The sequence below is a fragment of the Lissotriton vulgaris genome, chromosome 7, assembly GCF_964263255.1.
Source record: "Lissotriton vulgaris chromosome 7, aLisVul1.2, whole genome shotgun sequence".
NCBI lineage: Eukaryota > Metazoa > Chordata > Amphibia > Caudata > Salamandridae > Lissotriton > Lissotriton vulgaris.
The window spans coordinates 1,052,236,137-1,052,255,460 of NC_141695.1; the positions used below are offsets into that span (position 1 = coordinate 1,052,236,137).

Consider the following 19,324-nt stretch of genomic DNA (forward strand, 5'->3'; position numbering starts at 1 on the left):
AAGTCGTTACGTCGACTTTCGCTGGAGGGCGCTGGATAGTGGAATAGTTTAATTTTCTATTCCAACTCCAGCCCACGTTGACAATAGGGAAGGAGTTGGATAGAAAATTAAACTATTCCCTTTTCAAGAGCGACCTCCAGCGAAAGTCGTTGTACCGACTTTCGTTGTAATTCCTGCGTTGTAATGGCAGTGCAGGGTAATCCCCGCGTTGTCATAGCTGTTCACTAATCTGTGCAACCATTCAGCAACAACTGGTTCAAATATGTTCTCTCAATGTTTCAAGCTTTATTACAAATGTCACAAAAAGAGGTTAATATTTCACTTCTGTTCTTGGATTTCGTCACAATAAAATACACTGAACATACAGGTAGATTCATCAAAGACCGGTTTTGCGAGTCTTTAATAGCGATTCATAAGGAATCGCAATTACAGACTCGCTAAACGGGATTCGTGTAGGGATCGCAAAATAAATTGCGATTCCTACACATTCCTTATTTGCGATTAGCAAATTGCTAATCGCAAATAAGGAATAACTCCCCATTCATTCCTATATTCCAAAACAGAAATCCTCATTTTAGGATCATCCCCCTCTTCCTGGGACCACTCATGGTGGCCACCGGCCCTGGGTACAGCACCCATACCTACAGATCACGCACGTAACTTGAGCTTCATACTAGACTTCTCCCTATCGATGACCAGACAAGTCAATGCCGTCTCATCCTCATTTTTCAACATCCTACGCTTGCTCAAAAAAATCTTCAGTTGGATCCCCACCGAAACAAGAAAGACAGTCACCCACGCACTGGTCACTAGCTGTCTGGATTATGGAAATACCCTATACGCCTGAACCACAGCCAAACTACAGAAAAAACTCCAACGCATCCAAAACGCCTCAGCCAGACTCATACTGAACATCCCCCTTCAAGCTCACATCTCCAGTCACCTGAAAGACCTCCACTGGCTCCCCGTCAACCAGAGAATAACGTTCCGTCTCCTCACCCACGCACACAAGGCCCTCTACGACCTAGGACCCGAATGCCTCAACACAAGACTGTCCTTCTACACACCCACCCGCCAACTACGGTCATCCAATCAAGCCCTCGCCGCAATTCCGCGCATCAATAGATCCACCATGGGAGGAAGATCCTTATTTAGCGGCCAAAACCTGGAATTCTCTCCCCACCCACCTCCGCCTTACACAGAACCACCTCTCCTTCAGAAAGCAGCTTAAAACCTGGCTATTTGATAAGTAATGCTCCCACCCTCCCTCTAGCGCCTTGAGACCCTCAGGGTGAGTAGTGCGCTATACAAATTTTTGAACTTGAACTATGGGCCTTTAACAAGATAGCGATTTCAAGGGTGCCAGGGGTGTCCAAAGGACACCCTGTAGCACCCCAGAAATGCAAATTTAGACAGGTGTTGCGCACACACATGTCCAAAGGACGTGTGTGTGTGTAACATGCAACAGAGAAAAATGCACTAAAGTGCTTTTTTCTATTTTTTCGCAATTTACCACGAAGTCAGACTTCGTGGTAAATAGCGACCAAATATTGTGAATTCGCAATTTCGAATTGGCTGATGAATTGCATTTAACGAATCTCTATTAGAGATTCCTTAAATCCAATTCCTCGCAAATATGCAATTTCGCTACTAGCGATTTTTGCATTTGGGATGATGAATCCCAAATGCAAAAATTGCACTCGCAAAGGGCCAGATTCTCAGAATCTGGCCCTTTGCGAGCCCAATTTCGCTTGATGAATCGGGCTGATAATCTTCACAAAAGTTATTTACAAAAGTTTAAGCTATTGCCATTATAAATTACAATAACTTTTATTTAAGTATTAATTATAAAAAAAATTAAAAGCAATTATAATTTGTAATATCAATACATCTGTCACGTAAATACAACACATATTGCATTACAAATGCTATAGGTGTCACATTTGCGAAAGTTAAAAGTATTGGCATTGTAAATGACAAAGCTATTAATTTCGCTATTTTCAAAACCAACACATAAATAAAAAAAAAAAATTTACAATACCAATAGCTGAAACTTTCCTAATGCGAGACCTATTGCATTGCAAATGCATCTTTTAGGTCTTGCCTAGCAAACGCAGCGCATGCGCTGCATCGCCTTGGCAATTCTACTGTCGTAGCTTTTGTTTGCGAAGGGAGACAAACCATGTGCGTGCACAGACAGGCGGTATGCATGCGCATGGCGTCTCCTCTCCGCGCTCACACTCTCCCACCACACGCTTGTTTAAGACTCATGCACGCCTCTGGCGCACGGCATGATCAAATGTCCTGCTCCCTTGTTCATTCCACTTAAAGCCCTGACGTAAAGGTAGATTCTTTTTCTGATGCACACCAAATTGAACTGTTTTAAAAATACTGCGATTCCTTTTTAGAGCGAAGGAAACTGTGCTTTGTCCAGGATTAAGAGGCTAACACTGCCATTGTTTGGTCAGTGTCAGTGGTCAAAGGTAAACCAAAAAGTCCAGCAATTGCTTTTGCAGAGCCATTATGTATCCTGCAGATTAAAGGTTTAAATTAGGACGAGAAACTACCGTTGTTCTAGAGGCAGCAAAAGGAACAACAGAGACCCACCACAGGCAAGGTGAGGGTGAGGCACCAACACAGCGGAAAGCCATGGCTTTATTTGGTAGATACAGCGAGGCCCTGCGGTGATGACTCAAACAGCAGACCGTTCGCAGGCGGCAGTGGAGGCTCGGGGTGAGGGAGCGGGCAGCTTTGCCAGCAAACACCAGGAGGCTCGGTCGCACTGCTCACCTCCCCTCACGCTGCCTGTGTCTGCTCTCACTCTCAGTCCCCGCAGGTAGCTTTACAGCCGGACGTTAGGCTGATCCAGAGCCTCCACCCCCTAATGCTTTGAATTGCATTGGAAATCCTTGTTGTTTGTACTTGGGCCATTGACATAGAATATTTTGTTTAATTTTATCCGCATCCAGGCAACTATTACCATCTCGGGGTTGTTCTATGAAGCATTACTTTCATGATTGTGTTGTCCTCGGGACTTGTTATTGTAACCAGTCTTGATTTATTTTGTTATGTATTCTTGGGGGTGGTTAAAGGTGGCTCACTGCCTGTGCACCTTATCGAACAAGGGCTGTACATTTCTCTACTTTTTACTCAGAAGCTTTCATTATTGCAGCTAAATTGGCTCTGTGCACTAAGACAGTCGGTAGTACTGTAATGTTAAATATCAGATCGCTAAATCTGTTGAAAAATCTTCCAGTTTTAGGTTCATTGGTTTAGCCACCATTAGTACTTTCCAAATGAGCCCAAATTGCATTCCTTCAAAAGGCAATTTATTTTTTTCTGAAACTATTTTTTCCCTACCAAATATGTTGACTGCTGAGCAGGCGAATTAAAGTATTTGATGCTGCAGAGAAGTAATTTCTATAACAGTATCACTAACAACATATTTGAGAGTATGTGTGTTTCAAGAGAATGCGGTACTGGCCTTTTACAGTACATTGTGCTCTCAAAAATAGGCCAGAGGTCGCAAGTTTGAGCATACTGTATAGAACAAAACATGGGGACCTATCTATAATCCTACCCCCGGCCAGTATGCCTCATTGAAGCCTAATATGTGACAGGTAATCATCTGTCTTGAAAGCTAGTCCTGAACACACTTGCCTTCTGTATCGTTGTATATCTCCTGCATTCGAACTTGATTTTACCATGCTGGGACTCGGAAACATTCCAGCATTTGTCATAGAGGAACGTCTTCATATCTTGAACACGTTGCAAAGTAAACTAGAGTGTAGAAGAGCAATTGATTTAATTTCTTTGTTAAAGGTAGTTTACATGTTTTGTCTCTTGTATTGATTTTTAGAATGATTTCCATATTTTGCTTGAACGGTAGTGAAGCATTCTTTTAACAAGGTTCACAGGATTGCTGAAGTTGTTTAGGGCTTGACCTACTTTATACCAACCTTTCACCGGATCTGTTCCACATGAAATAAGGAAGAAACTATCCTTGCACGTGTGATGTTTATAAAACCTATAATACGGGTGTGTCTCTGTATTTATGATTGTGTGGCACTTTGCATAGGAAAAGCCGCGATAATGACATGATCCTCTTTTTGACAAAAGTGGATGACCAGTCTAAACAAGCATTGGAAATGCAATAGGTCTCGCAGTAGTAAAGTTTGAGCTATAGGTGTTATTTATTTTTTATTTATGTGTTGTTTTTTCTAAATAGCTAAATTAATAGCTTTCTTCTTTACAAAGCCAATAGTTATAATTTTTGTAAATGTGACACCTCTAGCATTTGTAAAGCAACATGTTTTGTATTAACGGGACTTATATGTGACTTATATGTATTGATATAAAAAAAATCAATGGCTTTAAAAAACAATTAATAATTAATACGTAAATAAAATGGATTTTATTTTATATTGCCAATAGCTTAAAGTTTATTAAATATATTTAGTGAAGATGCTGTGGTTGCGCTGAGTGAGGGTGAGTGAGAGTGAGTGAGAGTGAGGGTGAGTGAGAGTGAGGGTGAGTGAGAGTGAGGGTGAGTGAGAGTGAGGGTGAGTGAGAGTGAGGGTGAGGGTGAGTGAGGGTGAGTGAGAGTGAGGGTGAGGGTGAGTGAGGGTGAGTGAGAGTGAGGGTGAGTGAGAGTGAGGGTGAGTGAGGGTGAGGGTGAGGGGTTGAGGGTGAGGGGTTGAGGGTGAGGGGTTGAGGGTGGGTGAGGGTGAGTGAGGGTGAGAGGTTGAGGGTGAGTGAGGATGAGTGAGGATGAGTGAGGGTGAGGGTGAGGGTGAGGGTGAGTGAGGGTGAGGGGTTGAGGGTGGGTGAGGGTGAGGGGTTGAGGGTGGGTGAGGGGTTGAGGGTGAGTGAGGGTGAGGGGTTGAGGGTGGGTGAGGGGTTGAGGGTGAGGGGTTGAGGGTGAGTGAGGGTGAGGGGTTGAGGGTGAGTGAGGATGAGTGAGAGTGAGGGTGAGTGAGGGGTTGAGACCTAAAAAATATGGATGGAGCAGATGGAATGGGAGTGGTGGAGTTCACATGTACTGCGCGTGGGTGTCCTTCCTTTCCTGGAAATGGTAACTTTACTGTCTTAAAAGAAAGTGAAAGCAAAGCAGACTAAAGATCGAACAGAGATCGCTGCGAGCTGTGATTTTCAGCAAATTGCGAGGCAGGGACACCGGTCTCTGCCAGCAACTCTTCAGCCTTATAGCGAGGGCATGAGAGACTACCTGCACAGCCCTCTGTTCCTGTCCACGTGGCTCCGCTGTGTTGCTGGAGCCCGTGATTGATTGAAATGGAGGGGGGAGAGAGAGCGGTGGGGTGGAGGAGCAGGGTAAATACATACAAAAATTAAAGCAGAACCAGCGCGACGCACATGAAAGAGAAAACCTCAGACAATAAAAAAAACGCTTACAATAATAAACTGCCCCGAAGCCATAATGACCATTTTCTTGCGTTTGACCATTACCACACTCGCTGCAATCAACCACCCATACGCAGTCCTGAACGGGCTCGGAGCTCGTGCATGAAACCAGACCAATGCTAGACAGATGGCGGTGTGTTCCGTGCTCTCAACGTGCAATTTTTAAACATTTTAAAACATCAGATTAAAACCAAGCGCCGTGGGTAGCCTCACGGAAACGCTGCCCTGAACTGACTTGGGGCTCATGTATGAAATCAGAACAATGTTTGCCGACTTGCTCAGTGCGATGGCCGAGCTCTGGAAACATGGGCTAAATATAAATATTCCAGCTTAGGGAGTGCAGCGCCTTCCGTGTCTCCGTGTAAAGAACGAGGAGCTTTGAGTGCAGTTCCCAAGTTCTCGAAGTACGGACTGGCCTGTAAATGGCTCCGCTTAAGAGCGCACTGTTTGCATTGAACATGGCGCTCTGAGTGCGCCGCTGTGGGAAGATGGGCAAGTCTACAGGGAACAGGGTCAACTGCTGTGTATTGTTTACAAATCAGAGTTCGTGATGAGAGGATTGTCCTCTAAGGCTCACAGCCTTGTAGGATAGTCAAAACACAGCTTTTAAACAAACGCTGCGAGCTGTGATTTTCAGCAAATTGCGAGGCAGGGACACCGGTCTCTGCCAGCAACTCTTCAGCCTTATAGCGAGAGCATGAGAGACCACCTGCACAGCCCTCTGTTCCTGTCCACGTGGCTCCGCTGTGTTGCTGGAGCCCGTGATTGATTGAAATGGAGGGGGGAGAGAGAGCGGTGGGGTGGAGGAGCAGGGTAAATACATACAAAAATTAAAGCAGAACCAGCGCGACGCACATGAAAGAGAAAACCTCAGACAATAAAAAAAACGCTTACAATAATAAACTGCCCCGAAGCCATAATGACCATTGAAGATGTCAGAGCGATCTACATCGACGCGACATGGCAGGCAGGGGAGGGGGCGGAGCGGGGGTGTGGGAGGAGTGCGGGAACAGACGGCGAGGGGAGGAGAGGAGGAAGAAGTGAGGGGGCGGGAGAGTAGGCAAGGCAGGCAGCTGGGGGCATGTGCACGCGCTTTTAAGCTCAATGCGCATGCGCATTGAGCTTAAAAGTCACGGGCACTGCAAGGAATCGCCACGATTCCTTGCAAGTTGGATAAAGAGTGGATAAGCCCCCATAGTCTCGCTTGCTCGATGCGCATCGACAGGCGAGACCTAAAAATGTAATTTACTTTCAATGGAGCCTTTACATTTGTGTTCATATTTCTTGAGAGCAGTTGTTGGAGTAGACTCCGAAAATGCGATTTATTTTGTCAAATATAAATTACCATCGGGAAAAATTGTTGCAGCTGTATAAGATGATGGTGGACGTATTCGGATCCAATTTGGCATAAACACAGGCACACTTTTCAAGCAACTTGATGCCCATCCAGGGCTACATATTTTGAGAAGAATGTCATAGTAACATATAAAGCAGGGATGCAAACTCATATTCACTTAAAGTGCTTAGTCAGTAAGACAACACATCTAGCCTCATTTTTTTTTTTTTTTTTAAATACTTTGCTCTGTACTTGTAGAGCTCAGATAATGGATGCACAGATGCCAGATACAATATTTTATTATATCAAGCTTTGTATGATGCATCTTCCCCCTGCCATGGGTGCAAGACTGGACCGTACAGTTGGTTTGACCCCAAATTACTGCTAACTTGTAAAACCAGCCATGAAGTAAAGGCACACAAAAAGCTACTGACCAAAGTGGAAAGCAGTCCCACCAAGCCAAAAGAGATTTTCTTTCTATACTGGTTTCTGAAGGAAAAGTATTTTTCAATTTAATAGGGTTCCTGGTAAGACTAGCTAAGCACAAAACTGTCTTTATTACTTGTTATCTGCATTAATTAGGTCGAACCTGGGTGGCACAGTCGCTGCTCTGTGAGGCATGCTGTATTAGAGTATGTACATGAAGCTCTTCCCACTCTCCGCCCATATTTTTCATTGGCTTGTGTCATTATCTTTTATAAATGGTGGATTCCGAATCGTTAATAGACTTAGTCACTCCCTAGGACAGTCTTTATTTTGTAACCTCCAATGAGGACTGGTCCTTTTACTTCTGTTGTTACACAGTATGTCTTATTTAATCTGTAAGCACTATTTTCTTTAATCCGTTTCTCTTACTGCAGACACGACTTGCTTTCCTGCAACATTCAGCGCACCATGCATGCTTTTACTTTCCAAGTAACCCGAGACAATGGTGGCAGCTTCTTGGAAGTGAAATAGGTCTGTCATTTACAAGAGTTTGAGCTATTGGCATTGTAATGACAATGCCTTTTATTTATCTGTTTTGATAATTAGCAGGCATTGTCATTTACAATGCCAATAGCTGAAACTCAAATGCGAGACCTATTGCATTGCAAATGCTTGTCTTATTTCTCTCTGTGAATCACTTGTTCTGGGAAACAGGCAAGTATTCCTGTTGTATATTCCTACTTAATGTCGATATTTGATCAATGCTCCTTTCTCTGCCTCGTTTACCTTCTTTCTTAGTACGGTACTTACTCGTTTATTGTACTATTCTCCTTGATTCTTTTGTTCTGGGAGTAAGGTGTTTATTTGTCTGGGATTTGGGCAAGAATTCCTTTTGTGTATTCTTACTGTTGTCAATATTGGATTTATGTCCTTCCTCTGTAAAGAGCTCTGATATCCTTCGGGATCTTGTTTGCGCTATATAAAACTCTATGAATAAAAAGAAATAAATATCTTATCGCATAGACCATTGTGTTTGTTTGGCCAAATATCGTTCTGTCAAAAATACTAAACAGGTTGCCTACGCTTTTCTTGAAATCATAATCTAAAATGCCTTGAGATGACAGGGCGTTTTATGTGTGTCGAACAGCTAACCCTTGTCTTTAAAGGTAAACTTGTAACCATAGAAAGTTATTTCCTAATACTCTTTCACTCCAATAACTTTAACTAATGGCTGAATTTGGTATTATTGTTCATTGCTAATGTGTTCAATATAGTCTTCATGACAGGAAAAGTTCAACTATTGACTGTAATTTTATTTCCTCTCTTGAAAACGAAAATGGGATGCTTCCTCCTAATTATTGACCTATCTAGCGTCTAGAGGGAGTAGGTAAGATTTTTGGGGAAGCCCTGGTCATCTGGCCGCAGAACCACTTGATGAGTTGAACTCTTTTACTATGCAGTATTTGTGAGGGTCTGAGGTTTAGAGCAGATCGGTACTGTGGTGCAAGGTCTTTTATTACTGTTAAAGAAGTATGCTGGCAAGATAGATAAGCTCATTGTTGTGATCTGTAAGTTGTATTTTCCAATCTCAGCAAGGTCGACTCATTCATTCTTCTGTGTTCGGCAGATTGAATGCAACAAGCCTGTTTTAATGAGAAACATCTGCACCGCATTATAGATCCCAAGGTGATTTCACTAGGTAGTTCAGTGCACCTAATAAGATTAGGGAACGCTGCCTAGCGGTTGGATCTTTTTTTCTTCAAGATATTCATTAATGATTTGGATACAATCACAATAAAGAACCATTGTTGATTGCCCAATGGAAGATGAAGAGCCCCTGAGGTTCGTCTATTGATGATGCGATGTGCTTGGCCTGGTCTAAAGTGCTCTACAGTATCTATTAAAGTATTTTGCCATATAAAATTTTTTGCCCCATATGAGGGTGAGATAAAACTCTACTAGTAGGGAGGGCTGTTTGGACTAAGCCATGTTTCTTTAGATCTGACCTCCCTAAGTAAACAAACCTTAAATACAAGAAAGCTACTGCAGATATAGAGATGGTGCAGAGGTTAACGTAATCTTTAAATCCAGTATGTCCCAACTAAAAGTTTGTTGCATTAAAATGTCCACTTCCTGGAACGCCGCTTTAGCCCAAAACAGATTAAACATTTTGCTTTTGCAGTCTTTTAAAAAAAAGTTTAAAGACTCTTTTATTAAACCAAAGTCAGCGTTACATTGTCATGATCATACATTGAGAATGAATTACATGTTCTCATTAACCTCTTCAGTCTGATGTGCATTTCTTATTATAACTCGATTGGCAGATATCCTAAATCCCAGTCCACCATGTGCGTAGGTGTCCAACTGCCCCCCAAACCCCCTGTAATTTTCCCACCTTTGCCATATTTTACCCCATTTCTTCGGGCAGCCTCTGCTTTCATAAGGCATCGTTCAGGCTCGCATTGCAGGGCTACAAGGCGCAGATTAAGTTGGCAAAGGCGGCCTTTCTGGAATCCACCTTGAATAAGGCGCCTAATAAATCTCAAGCCCTGTTCAAAATTGTCAGGGACTTGTCCCACCCAGTGTGTGTAGCCAATACGGTTGTGGCGTCGCAAGCCCTGTGCGAATCCCTGGCGGGTGCTTTTGAGGAGAAGACTGTTAAGATCTTAGAGGGCTTAAAAAACCCTCTGCCCGCTGCTCTCGGCTTGGGAGCTCCGGTTAGCCCGATCAGTCGACCCCGGCCAGGAGGGCTTTTCCCTGGCTCGGGAGCTCCGAACGGGTCACCCAGTCGACCCCAGCCGATTGCCGCAGCTCTCACTCAGGGTACTCTTGGCTTGGGAGCTCCGGTTGGTCCGCCCAGTCGACCCCAGACGGGTACGCTCGGCCCCAGTCTGGGAGCCCCGGATGGACCACCCAGTCGACCCCAGCCGAGTGACCCAGTTTCTTGTGGGGGAGCTCCGGAGACATCCTCCAGTCGACCCCAACTAAGACTGTTTCCTCGTCCCTCCTTTGAGGATTTTTGCAGCTTGGCACATACGGTAGCTTCGGGCTCTCCGCTCGACCCACTACCTCCCAAACTCTGGAAGGCCTTCCATGCAGAACTCTTTCAGCCTCTGCATTCCATCTGCCTTCAGTCTTTGGAGTTGGCATCGGTCCCTGAGTGCTGGAAGTTAGCAGTAGTGTCGCCTCTGCTCAAGAAGCCCACGCTGGACCCGGTTTGCCTTTCTAACTATAGGCCAATCTCTCTGCTCCCATTTCCAATTAAGATCATGGAAAAATGGGTGACCCGCGCGCTCTCAGGCTTCCTGGAGAACATTGGTTGGTTTGATGAGGCACAGTTTGGCTTCCGCCCCGGGCACGGGACGGAGTCTGCCCTGGTAACCGTACTGGAAAATCTTTGGTCGCGTGTCGACAGTGGTCGGGCAGCCTTTCTAGTGCTGCTCGACATGTCGGCCGCGTTCGATACGGTTTGCCATCAGACCCTCATCAGGAGACTAGAGGAGTGTGGGGTCACAGAGAGCCCTAGAGATTGGCTGATATCTTATTTGGGTAGCCGGCAACAGCTGGTCTCGCTTCCTCCATTCAGCTCTGAGCCAAGGAAAGTTGGACAGGGGGTCCCACAGGGCTCGGCCATCAGCCTGATACTTTTTAACCTGTATCTTCGCCCCTTAGTCCAGCTCATAAAATCTTTTGGTGTCTCGGCTTTCAATTATGCCGACGACACCCAGCTGGTCTTTTCTCTGGAGGGAAATAACGCGGTCCCGCTGGAGACATTTCATCGCTGTATGGCAGCCACAGCGGACTGGTTACGGGCCAACTCCCTCCAATTTAACAGCTCTAAGACGGAGGTGCTACATTGTTCCACAGACCGGATTCCGCGGGTTCTTCCAGAGAACTTTTGGCCTGCCACCTTTCCCGAGCCAGTAGCGGCGGCGGGGTCAGCTCGCAACTTGGGGGTGATCTTCGGCCCAAATTTACAGCTTGACCTGCACGTTAATAAAACCATCTCGACGTGCATGATGCTGTTACGCATGTTGCGTAAAGTTCTGCCCCTTCTCCCCGCCCAGGCCAGGCCAGAAGTAGTCCGCAGTACCATTCTAAGTCGCTTAGACTATTGCAATGGGCTACTTCTGGAGGCCCCAAAAAATCTGCTGGGGAAGTTACAACGCGTGCAGAACATGGCCGCCAAGTTGGCTCTTTCTCGTCCCAGGTCCAGCTCCTCCACTCTCGCGCTAAGAGACTTACATTGGCTTCCGGTACATCTGCGAGTGCTGTATAAAGCCGCGTGCCTGGTGTTCAAGGCAGTACACCAACTGGGCCCAGTACCATTGCGGAATATGTTTTCCTGGTACTCTGCTTCGCGGCCCCTTCGTTCCTCTTCGGCACAACTGCTGGTGGTCCCGAGGTTTCGCAGAGCTAGGATGGGTGGCCGCTCATTTAGTGTTGCAGCGGCCAAACTTTGGAACTCCCTGCCTATCTCTCTGAGAAGCCACAAGGACTACCTGCCGTTTAGGAAAGCGTTGAAAATGCATCTTTTCCCGAAAACTGTCTGAGCAGTAAGAAGTGTAATCGTCCAGAAGTTCAAAGAGCCAGGATGCCCTCTGGGTGACAGGTCTGCGCTCTACAAGTACACAAAAAAAAAAAAATCGTTCGTTCTGCCGCACTGCACCATTCCATATCTTTTTTTTTTTCCACTAAGAGACCAGAGGTGGTTGGGCTGCCCCCCATGTTCTGGCTATATTCCTTTTCATGACCATTGCCGCTACTTGCAGCCATAGTTTTTAAGTATTTAGGCCATGTCCGTTCTCTCGTCACACATAATATATGCCACCTAGCATCTGTCGGGACCTGTTGTTCGAACACTTCGGTGAGAATATTTGCAATTTTAGTCCAGTATCTCTGTATGACTGGGCAATCCCATAAAATGTGAAAGAACGTCCCCTTCTGGGTGCACCCTCTTTGGCATTCCTCTGTTCGGATCCGACCCCTTAGGTGCAACAGCGTACTAGTGTAACAGGATCTGTGGAAGATCCGCAGCTGTATTAGTCGGAATCTAGCCCTGATTGCCACCTCTCTTGGACTCTGCACAGCTTCGGCCCAGCCATCATCCTCTAATAGTCCTAGATCTGACTCCCATGCCTCTCACCTTGGCTAATAAGTCTGGGGAATTGTTTTTACTATTGCTTTTGCAATCTTGTTTAAAAAAAAAATGTTTTTACAAAATTTGTCTCTAATAATGCACCTATCTGCTCCTGTATCCAAGATGATCTACAACACTTATGGTTAATTTTCCTCTGGTACAAAGCTTTATGTGGTTATAACCATTATTTATTTCATTCTTTACTGTTGCACTAAAATACTGAGATCAGTATAGTGCAATTTTGTACGGCGAGATTTATAGTTCTCACCTGGTCAGTAATGGAAGAGTTATGCCCGCAATTTCATGTGAAATCCCCTGGTGTGAAGCTGAACCAAGTTAATTGCAAGTATATTATTTTAAATTTAAACGGGCAATTTTTACTTGTTTAAAGGTGCAACTGTTAAGGCTCTTTTCAGTAAAAGTTTTGTTCATATTTTGCATAGGAAATATTTTACTGTCCGTCATGAATGTATTAGTGACCTGTATGTATGTTTAAAGGAAGACCTTTCTGAAATAAACAATATGATTGTTAAACTTTATTGAAAAGTCCTCTCCATGCATTTCCTGTTCCATCTTGTGGAGGAGTGTGGCTCAATGGTTAGAGCGGCAGACCCTGATGCAGAGTTCTGGCCAGATACCAGGGTTCGATTCCCGCCTCGGCGGGGTCTCTGGCTCAATTTCCTCTGACCTGTTAACTCTCGCCTCGGTGCCTATTCTAATCACGGGTCCCACGCTGCAACTCTGGGCAATAGCTTGCTTAGCCTCCACACTGGCCCCAACAGCGCTAAGGATGCCTGGCTTCACCTGGGTGCCCAGGAGTGGACACTTCACAGGGAAAGCCAGGAGGGGTTCCACAGCGGTATGAGTATCAGTGCCAGGAAGCCGAATAGGCGACACCGCAAGGTGACCGTCTGGTGACAGTGCGCTCTATAAGTACCATGACATTTACATTTACATCTTGACCTGGTGCAGAGTTTGTTTTTTATTAAGCGTGAAATAACACCCTGAAAATGTATTTATGACATTTAGATGCTATCTGGAAATGTCAATCCATAAAATCGGATCTTGTGGGCTATCAAACCTTTTAGTAGTGGCAATCCAAAACATATTGGCCCTGAAATGGTTCTTCAGAATCTCTAAGGCCTGGCTCTAAAGATTCTAAAGACTCTTCTATGTACTTCCTTTTGCAAAAATAAAAAAACATTCTTCAGTGGCTATTGTTTTGTTTTATAATCTGTAGCAATAGCTAGAAAAAATTCAATCTCAAATGCTGTTCTCTTTTTACTTTTGTAGGACATGAAAGTTATGATTCACTACCTGAAAAACATATTGAAAAAGAGGTCTCTCACAACCTGGACAAAGAATCTGGTTACAGGGATGACGACAGTCAGCCTTCCAAGACCATCCAGTACAAGACTGCTGAAATGGCGGATGCAATGCTTGGCACAGAGTTTGACAGTCAGTATCACTTGCCGCTCTCTATGATTCCTGGAGGTTCCAGAGATGTGTATGAGAATGAGTCAGAGGAGGGCACCTGTGAAGCCATAATTGAGGGGGATGAATGCAGAGCCCCCGAGAGCATCAGTACTTCCGATAAGCTTGCTGCAGGTGATCAAGGAGAAGAAAACCCCTTGATTGCTGATCCACTACCTGAATCCTCGCAGGCGAGCTCTTCAAAAACTGAAGAATCAAACACCACGGAAAGCGCCAAAAGCCCAAAAGTCAACTGTGAAGAGAGAAACATTACAGGCATAGACGCCTTCACATTGCGGATACTAAATGTTTCACAAGTAAGTTCCTTTAGGTTTGTTTATTTTTCCATGCACGCTAGGAGCATTTCTAAGTGTACTAAATGAATAATATTTAAAATTTTGTGATGCATTGAGGAAATAAATTGATACAGTTAGGAAGGAGTGCACAGGAAAGGCAGGGCAGCAGAGCAAACTTCCTCCTTTCTTTGATTTTGATCAATAATTCGACCACAGTAGTCCTGAAAATTAGTGACCGATGCAACTGTGCAGCAGGAGACTTGTATACATATTAACTTGCTTTCATTAACGTAATGCATCACCGTATTTGCACTGTTTAACAACTTATTTATTTTATTCGTAAGGAAATGGAGAAACCATTATCGCTATACCACTTCCAGTTTTGGGTGTGTTCCACTCTGTTTGCTAGCTTGTATATCGGTAGCCATTTTCAGAGTCATAAGCTAAGTGCAATAAGTTTATAGCTACCCATAAACATGAGAATTTGTGAATGTTCACCACTAGTGTGTATTTGTCTCCATGGTGGAAGGTCCACAACTACTTGCTATTGAGAGGCTTTAGAAATTTGAAAGAATAGCTATCATTTACTCCTCCATCTAAGATATGTTAAGAATATCAAGTCAAGTCAAGTCAAAGAAGGCTTTATTTCGATATACTTATATCTTAAAAAGCACACAGCATAAAAACTTATAAAAGAATATCGTAAATGTCCCATGTCTCAACATCACCTCCCATTTCATATAAAAATCACATCCTGTCAATTTGAATGTAATTCAAAATGTGAGCTTACAAAAATAAAGGAAATCGAACAGAGTAATACGTAAATGCATAAGCGGAAAGATAATAAATAGTCTAGGGTGGAAAAAACTGAAATTCTATTTTTTTGGGCAATATTCTTCCAGAATTTTGGAAGAGTTTCTGGCTTGAAGGTGTGCCCCTCCAGGCTAGCAAGGTGGCACAGTTAAAAATTCAGTGGTCAAATGTGACGATGCCCTGTCCTTTAAGCCTCAAATCAGGGCAGTGGTAGGCACCTGCTTCGGTATATTGCGCTCCTTAAAGTTTTAACACATGTCCTTGGCAAAAAAACTGTTATTCCGGCTCTAATAACCTCCAGGTTGGACTACGGAAATTCCCTCTACTTTGGGCTACCATAACACCTAATGGACAGGCTTCAAGTTGTCCAAATTGCGGCAGCTCACCTTCTGCTGAACTTGCCAGTTAGAAAACGGATTTCAATTTATCTCCGTGCTCATCACTGGCTTCCTATTAGGAAACAGATAATAATAAAGGCCCTTGTTTTAGTGCATGGTGCTCTCTACCAGACTGGGAAACTTTACCCTAGAACCAGGTTCAGGTTCTACGCTCCTTCCAGAAATCTGAGTTCTTCTAATAAATTATTAGCAGTGTCTCACAGAATTTGATGAACTAGAGCAGGAGGAAGGTCTCTCACCTACGTAGGATCAGTAGCATGGCATCAACTACCCCCTGGTCTTGCACACTGTGAATAATGTTGCAATGTTAAAAAAAAATCTCAAAACCTGGCTTTTTGTGCAGGACTAATGGCAAATGGTGTTACCTTTTCTCGACCGAGGCTACACGCTGGGTCACTCCTTAGATTAGCTGTGCTATCGAGCTAAGATCTGTTGCTTCCCAAATATTTAGAATGCAGCGTTTGGGTTCAGGAGGAACTGGTTTCCTGCTAACTCTTGTAATGGTGGTCATGACAGACTTCCAATACGACCGTATTGTGGGACACTCCCAGAGTGTATGGAAGAAGTTACCAACCTCTCCACATTCTCGTAGGCAAAGCTGGGTAGGGGCTCTTCCTATTTTATAGAGCGTGGTTCTAGTATAATATATCCTGTGGAGTATTTTAAGCTGTACTCGTTGCAGCCTGGATGTGATCGCTTCCTCTCTGGGTGATGCGAGCGCTTCCTGACAATCAGTGTCCTCTAGTTCTCCCATCTCCCCCCCCCCCCCCCCCCCCCCCCCCCCCCCTTTGTCTCGGAGCCTTTGCATGGAGTCAGGCATGTTGTTAATAACCTTACGGTATGTCCTGGAGATTGCCCTTGTTGTCATATGATCCGTTAGTAGTCTATCCTGTAACGGAGAGGCCTCTGGCGGAGTAGTGCCAGGGTGAATCGCTGCCTCTAGTGCGTGTTTAATCTGGCGATAACTAAACTGTTCTGTTGGTGCCATCTCGTATTGTTTCTGAAGCTGTTCAAAGGGGACCATCTTTGCCTGCACCCAGAGGCTTCCTACCCTAGAGATCCCTAGGTTGTCCCAGTGTTTGAAGCCTTTGCTCCTACCCAGCCTACCTAGTTTATCCGTGACCCAGAGGGGTGTTACTTGCGTGATCTTATTATGCCATCCTAACTTTCTGCGCACTATGTTCCATACTTGGAGTGTGTTGTTCGTTGAGTCAGTCTGCTGCGATCTCGATGGATCTAGAAGGGAGGAAAATAGCATGGTTCAGGGTGCATATAAATCGTAACGGGGTTTGCAATGCGTCCATGACATGGGGGCATTGGCCCTAGGGAGTCAATCCTGTGAGGACGCACCTGTGCGTTGCAGGTAAGTGTGAAGGGGTTGTATTAATACGAATATTTTTCCTAGGCCACAGAGCACCTGCCTAAAATCAGGTTACATTCACAGAAAGAAAAGTAGCTACCTCAAAATATTTAACAAACCATACATTTAAAATGTAGAAAACACAATTTAACAAACGATACAATTAAAATGTGGAAAACACAATGTATTATTTTTTGTAAAACAAAAAAGGAGAAAGAAACATAAATAATTCACAGATAATTACTTAAAAAGACAGTGTAAAAATTACAACCTTATCCAGCTACAACACAATTTATAAAACGTATATTCTTTTTGTTAAAAAAACACAAAAATGTACATAACTAAATTTTTTTAACAAAGATGTTCAACAATGTCAATGTGAATGTGACAATCTCTGCGTGCGTTTCGGCGAAAAGTCTCCTTCAGGAGAGCACCAAGATGTTTCTAAAAAACAATATAAGTATATCAGAGACAACAAAATGATACAATTGCAATACACGAGGTAGCCACTGATGGTGCAAGTAAGTGATAGACTTCCAACCAAGATTCATGTGATTTCCCCCTAAAGCCGTTACACCGAAGTATTTATATTAACGTCTCATCCAAACCGTGTGAAGGGGTTGCCAGATATTACGTGGGCGAGATGTGAGTGGTTGCATCGGGGCTTAAGGCTCACTAGTTGTCACAAAATATGAAGCTTTTAAGCCACTGTGCGACAATGGGGCAATGGCTGCTACCCCAGCACAGCACAGTTCTCCACTTTGCCAGCAAAACTGCAATTACGGCAAAGCTCTGGGACCCCTTTGGGATGCCATGTACATATCCCAGTACCGCCAGCAGGGGCTTTGGAGTCAACAACACCTCCAGCATCTGAGAGAGTTGTGCAAAGATGTCGAACCAGTAACTATTGATTTGTGGGCACGTCCACACTAGATTTAAAATGTCTGTGTCCTCTGCACTACATTAGGGACATGTCTATCTTGGCCATAAGACTGTGTGTCATTTAGGCGCACAGGAGGAATTTAAAATGCAGCTTGTTATGTTCATGATTGGGGGAGACTAATTTGGTTTGGATGCAGCAGTAATACCAAATGTCGTCTGGCAATGGGTGCTGCAGATCTTCTCTTCACGCCTTGCACAGTCTGTCGCCCGCTGTAGGGAACATGTCTAGACATGCGTGATACAATCCAGAGACCAAGTGCTCACCAATATCATCCTCTATAAGAAGAGTGAGGGGGTGTAGTCTTAATGGGCAGTGGGATATGAAGGTATCGGGGCACGCAGGGCACTCTGGATACAATGCAAAATTAATCTGTCGAGTGGCGATGCAATGGCAAAGCGTGTGTGTGCTGCCCAAACGATAGCATGGCCTCGCGGGAGCAGATCTACACTAGTGTGTAATGCATAGTGATTCAGAGTATGCTTGACAATGGTTTCTGTCATTGGGGGGAGCCAGCGGGTCTGCAAGCGGCAAGGTAGAGGAGGCACATTAAATAGCTCCATGCCCATCAGGTAGTGGAAAGTGGCTCTGTGTCCGTGTGTCTGTGGGGTCCAATGATAGCCCGTGGGAAGGATGGCATTTAGTGGTGTATCTCCCACCAAATCCCAGTCTACACAGTCATAAGGAAGGCGAGTGTCTCTGTGGTACCAATAATGCACATATTGACACTTGGCGACCAGGTAATATAGGTAAAAAATGTGGCACAACCAAGCTGCCCTTTGCATAAGGAAGGACTAGCGCTCACCAATCAATCCACGGTTTGTGACCCACCCATATTAATTGCAACAAAAGACCTCGTAACATGACAAAGAAAGCATTAGTGAGGGGGATGGGAATATTGAGAAATAAAGAAATCAAGGAAGAACAACCATTTAATGATTGCCAGGCAGCTAGCCAACAAAAGCAGCAATTTTTTCCATTTCTCGATTTGTGTTAATTTACTACCAGCTGGACCATAAGTCAGTCGAAGGACCTTTTACTTGTTGCGATGGATATGAATATCAAGATATTTGATGGTATCATCTCACCACTACAATGGGTGATTGCTTTGAAACTGTTGTGGCCGCTGTCGGCAGAAAGAGCTCTGATATGCTCAAGTTGATTAGGAGGCCTAAAAAATGACCAAACCTCTACATCTCCTGTATAAAGGATGCAAATTGGCAGAGGGGTGTCTAAGAAAACGGAATATGTTGTCCATGTAAAGAAATAAGAGCAGCGAGCCTGTGGTGAACTGTAGCCCTCGCCAAAGATGTTTCTCCTGGAGATGTCGTTCCAACAGGTCCTTGGCAATATTGAATAGGAGTGGGGAGAATGGTCACCCCTGTCTAGTGCACGTGGCAGGTGTAAACGCGGACATCAAAGAACCGTTGACAATGAAACGAGGCGTAGGGTAAGCGCATAAGAGCTTGATCAGGGACGAGAACCTGTGCGGCAGACCTGCTTTGTCAATGTTGCAAAAAGAAAGGATCCCTCCAGAGAATCAATGGCTTTCTTTGCATCGAGTAAATCCACTGCTGCTGGGACCTCTAGCGATGATCTGTTCAAAACGGAGAACAACGTATGCAAATGTATGGACGTGGATCGGTGTAGAATAAAGGCTGACTGAAGAGGGGAGATGATGGTTTCAAGCAGGAAGGCCAGTCTAGTGGCTAAAACCTTAG

The 19,324-nt window shown here is 44.5% G+C and overlaps 1 protein-coding gene across 1 annotated transcript in view; it reads left to right on the forward strand.

Moving 5' to 3' along the window:
* The window catches only part of TXNDC15 (thioredoxin domain containing 15), a 126,400-nt gene that overhangs the window by 22,397 nt on the left and 84,679 nt on the right, over positions 1–19,324 (forward strand). Inside the window, exon 2 of the mRNA XM_086931501.1 lies at positions 13,617–14,113. Coding sequence (XP_086787627.1) covers positions 13,617–14,113 — 497 coding nt within the window. The remainder of the gene's footprint in view (positions 1–13,616; positions 14,114–19,324) is intronic.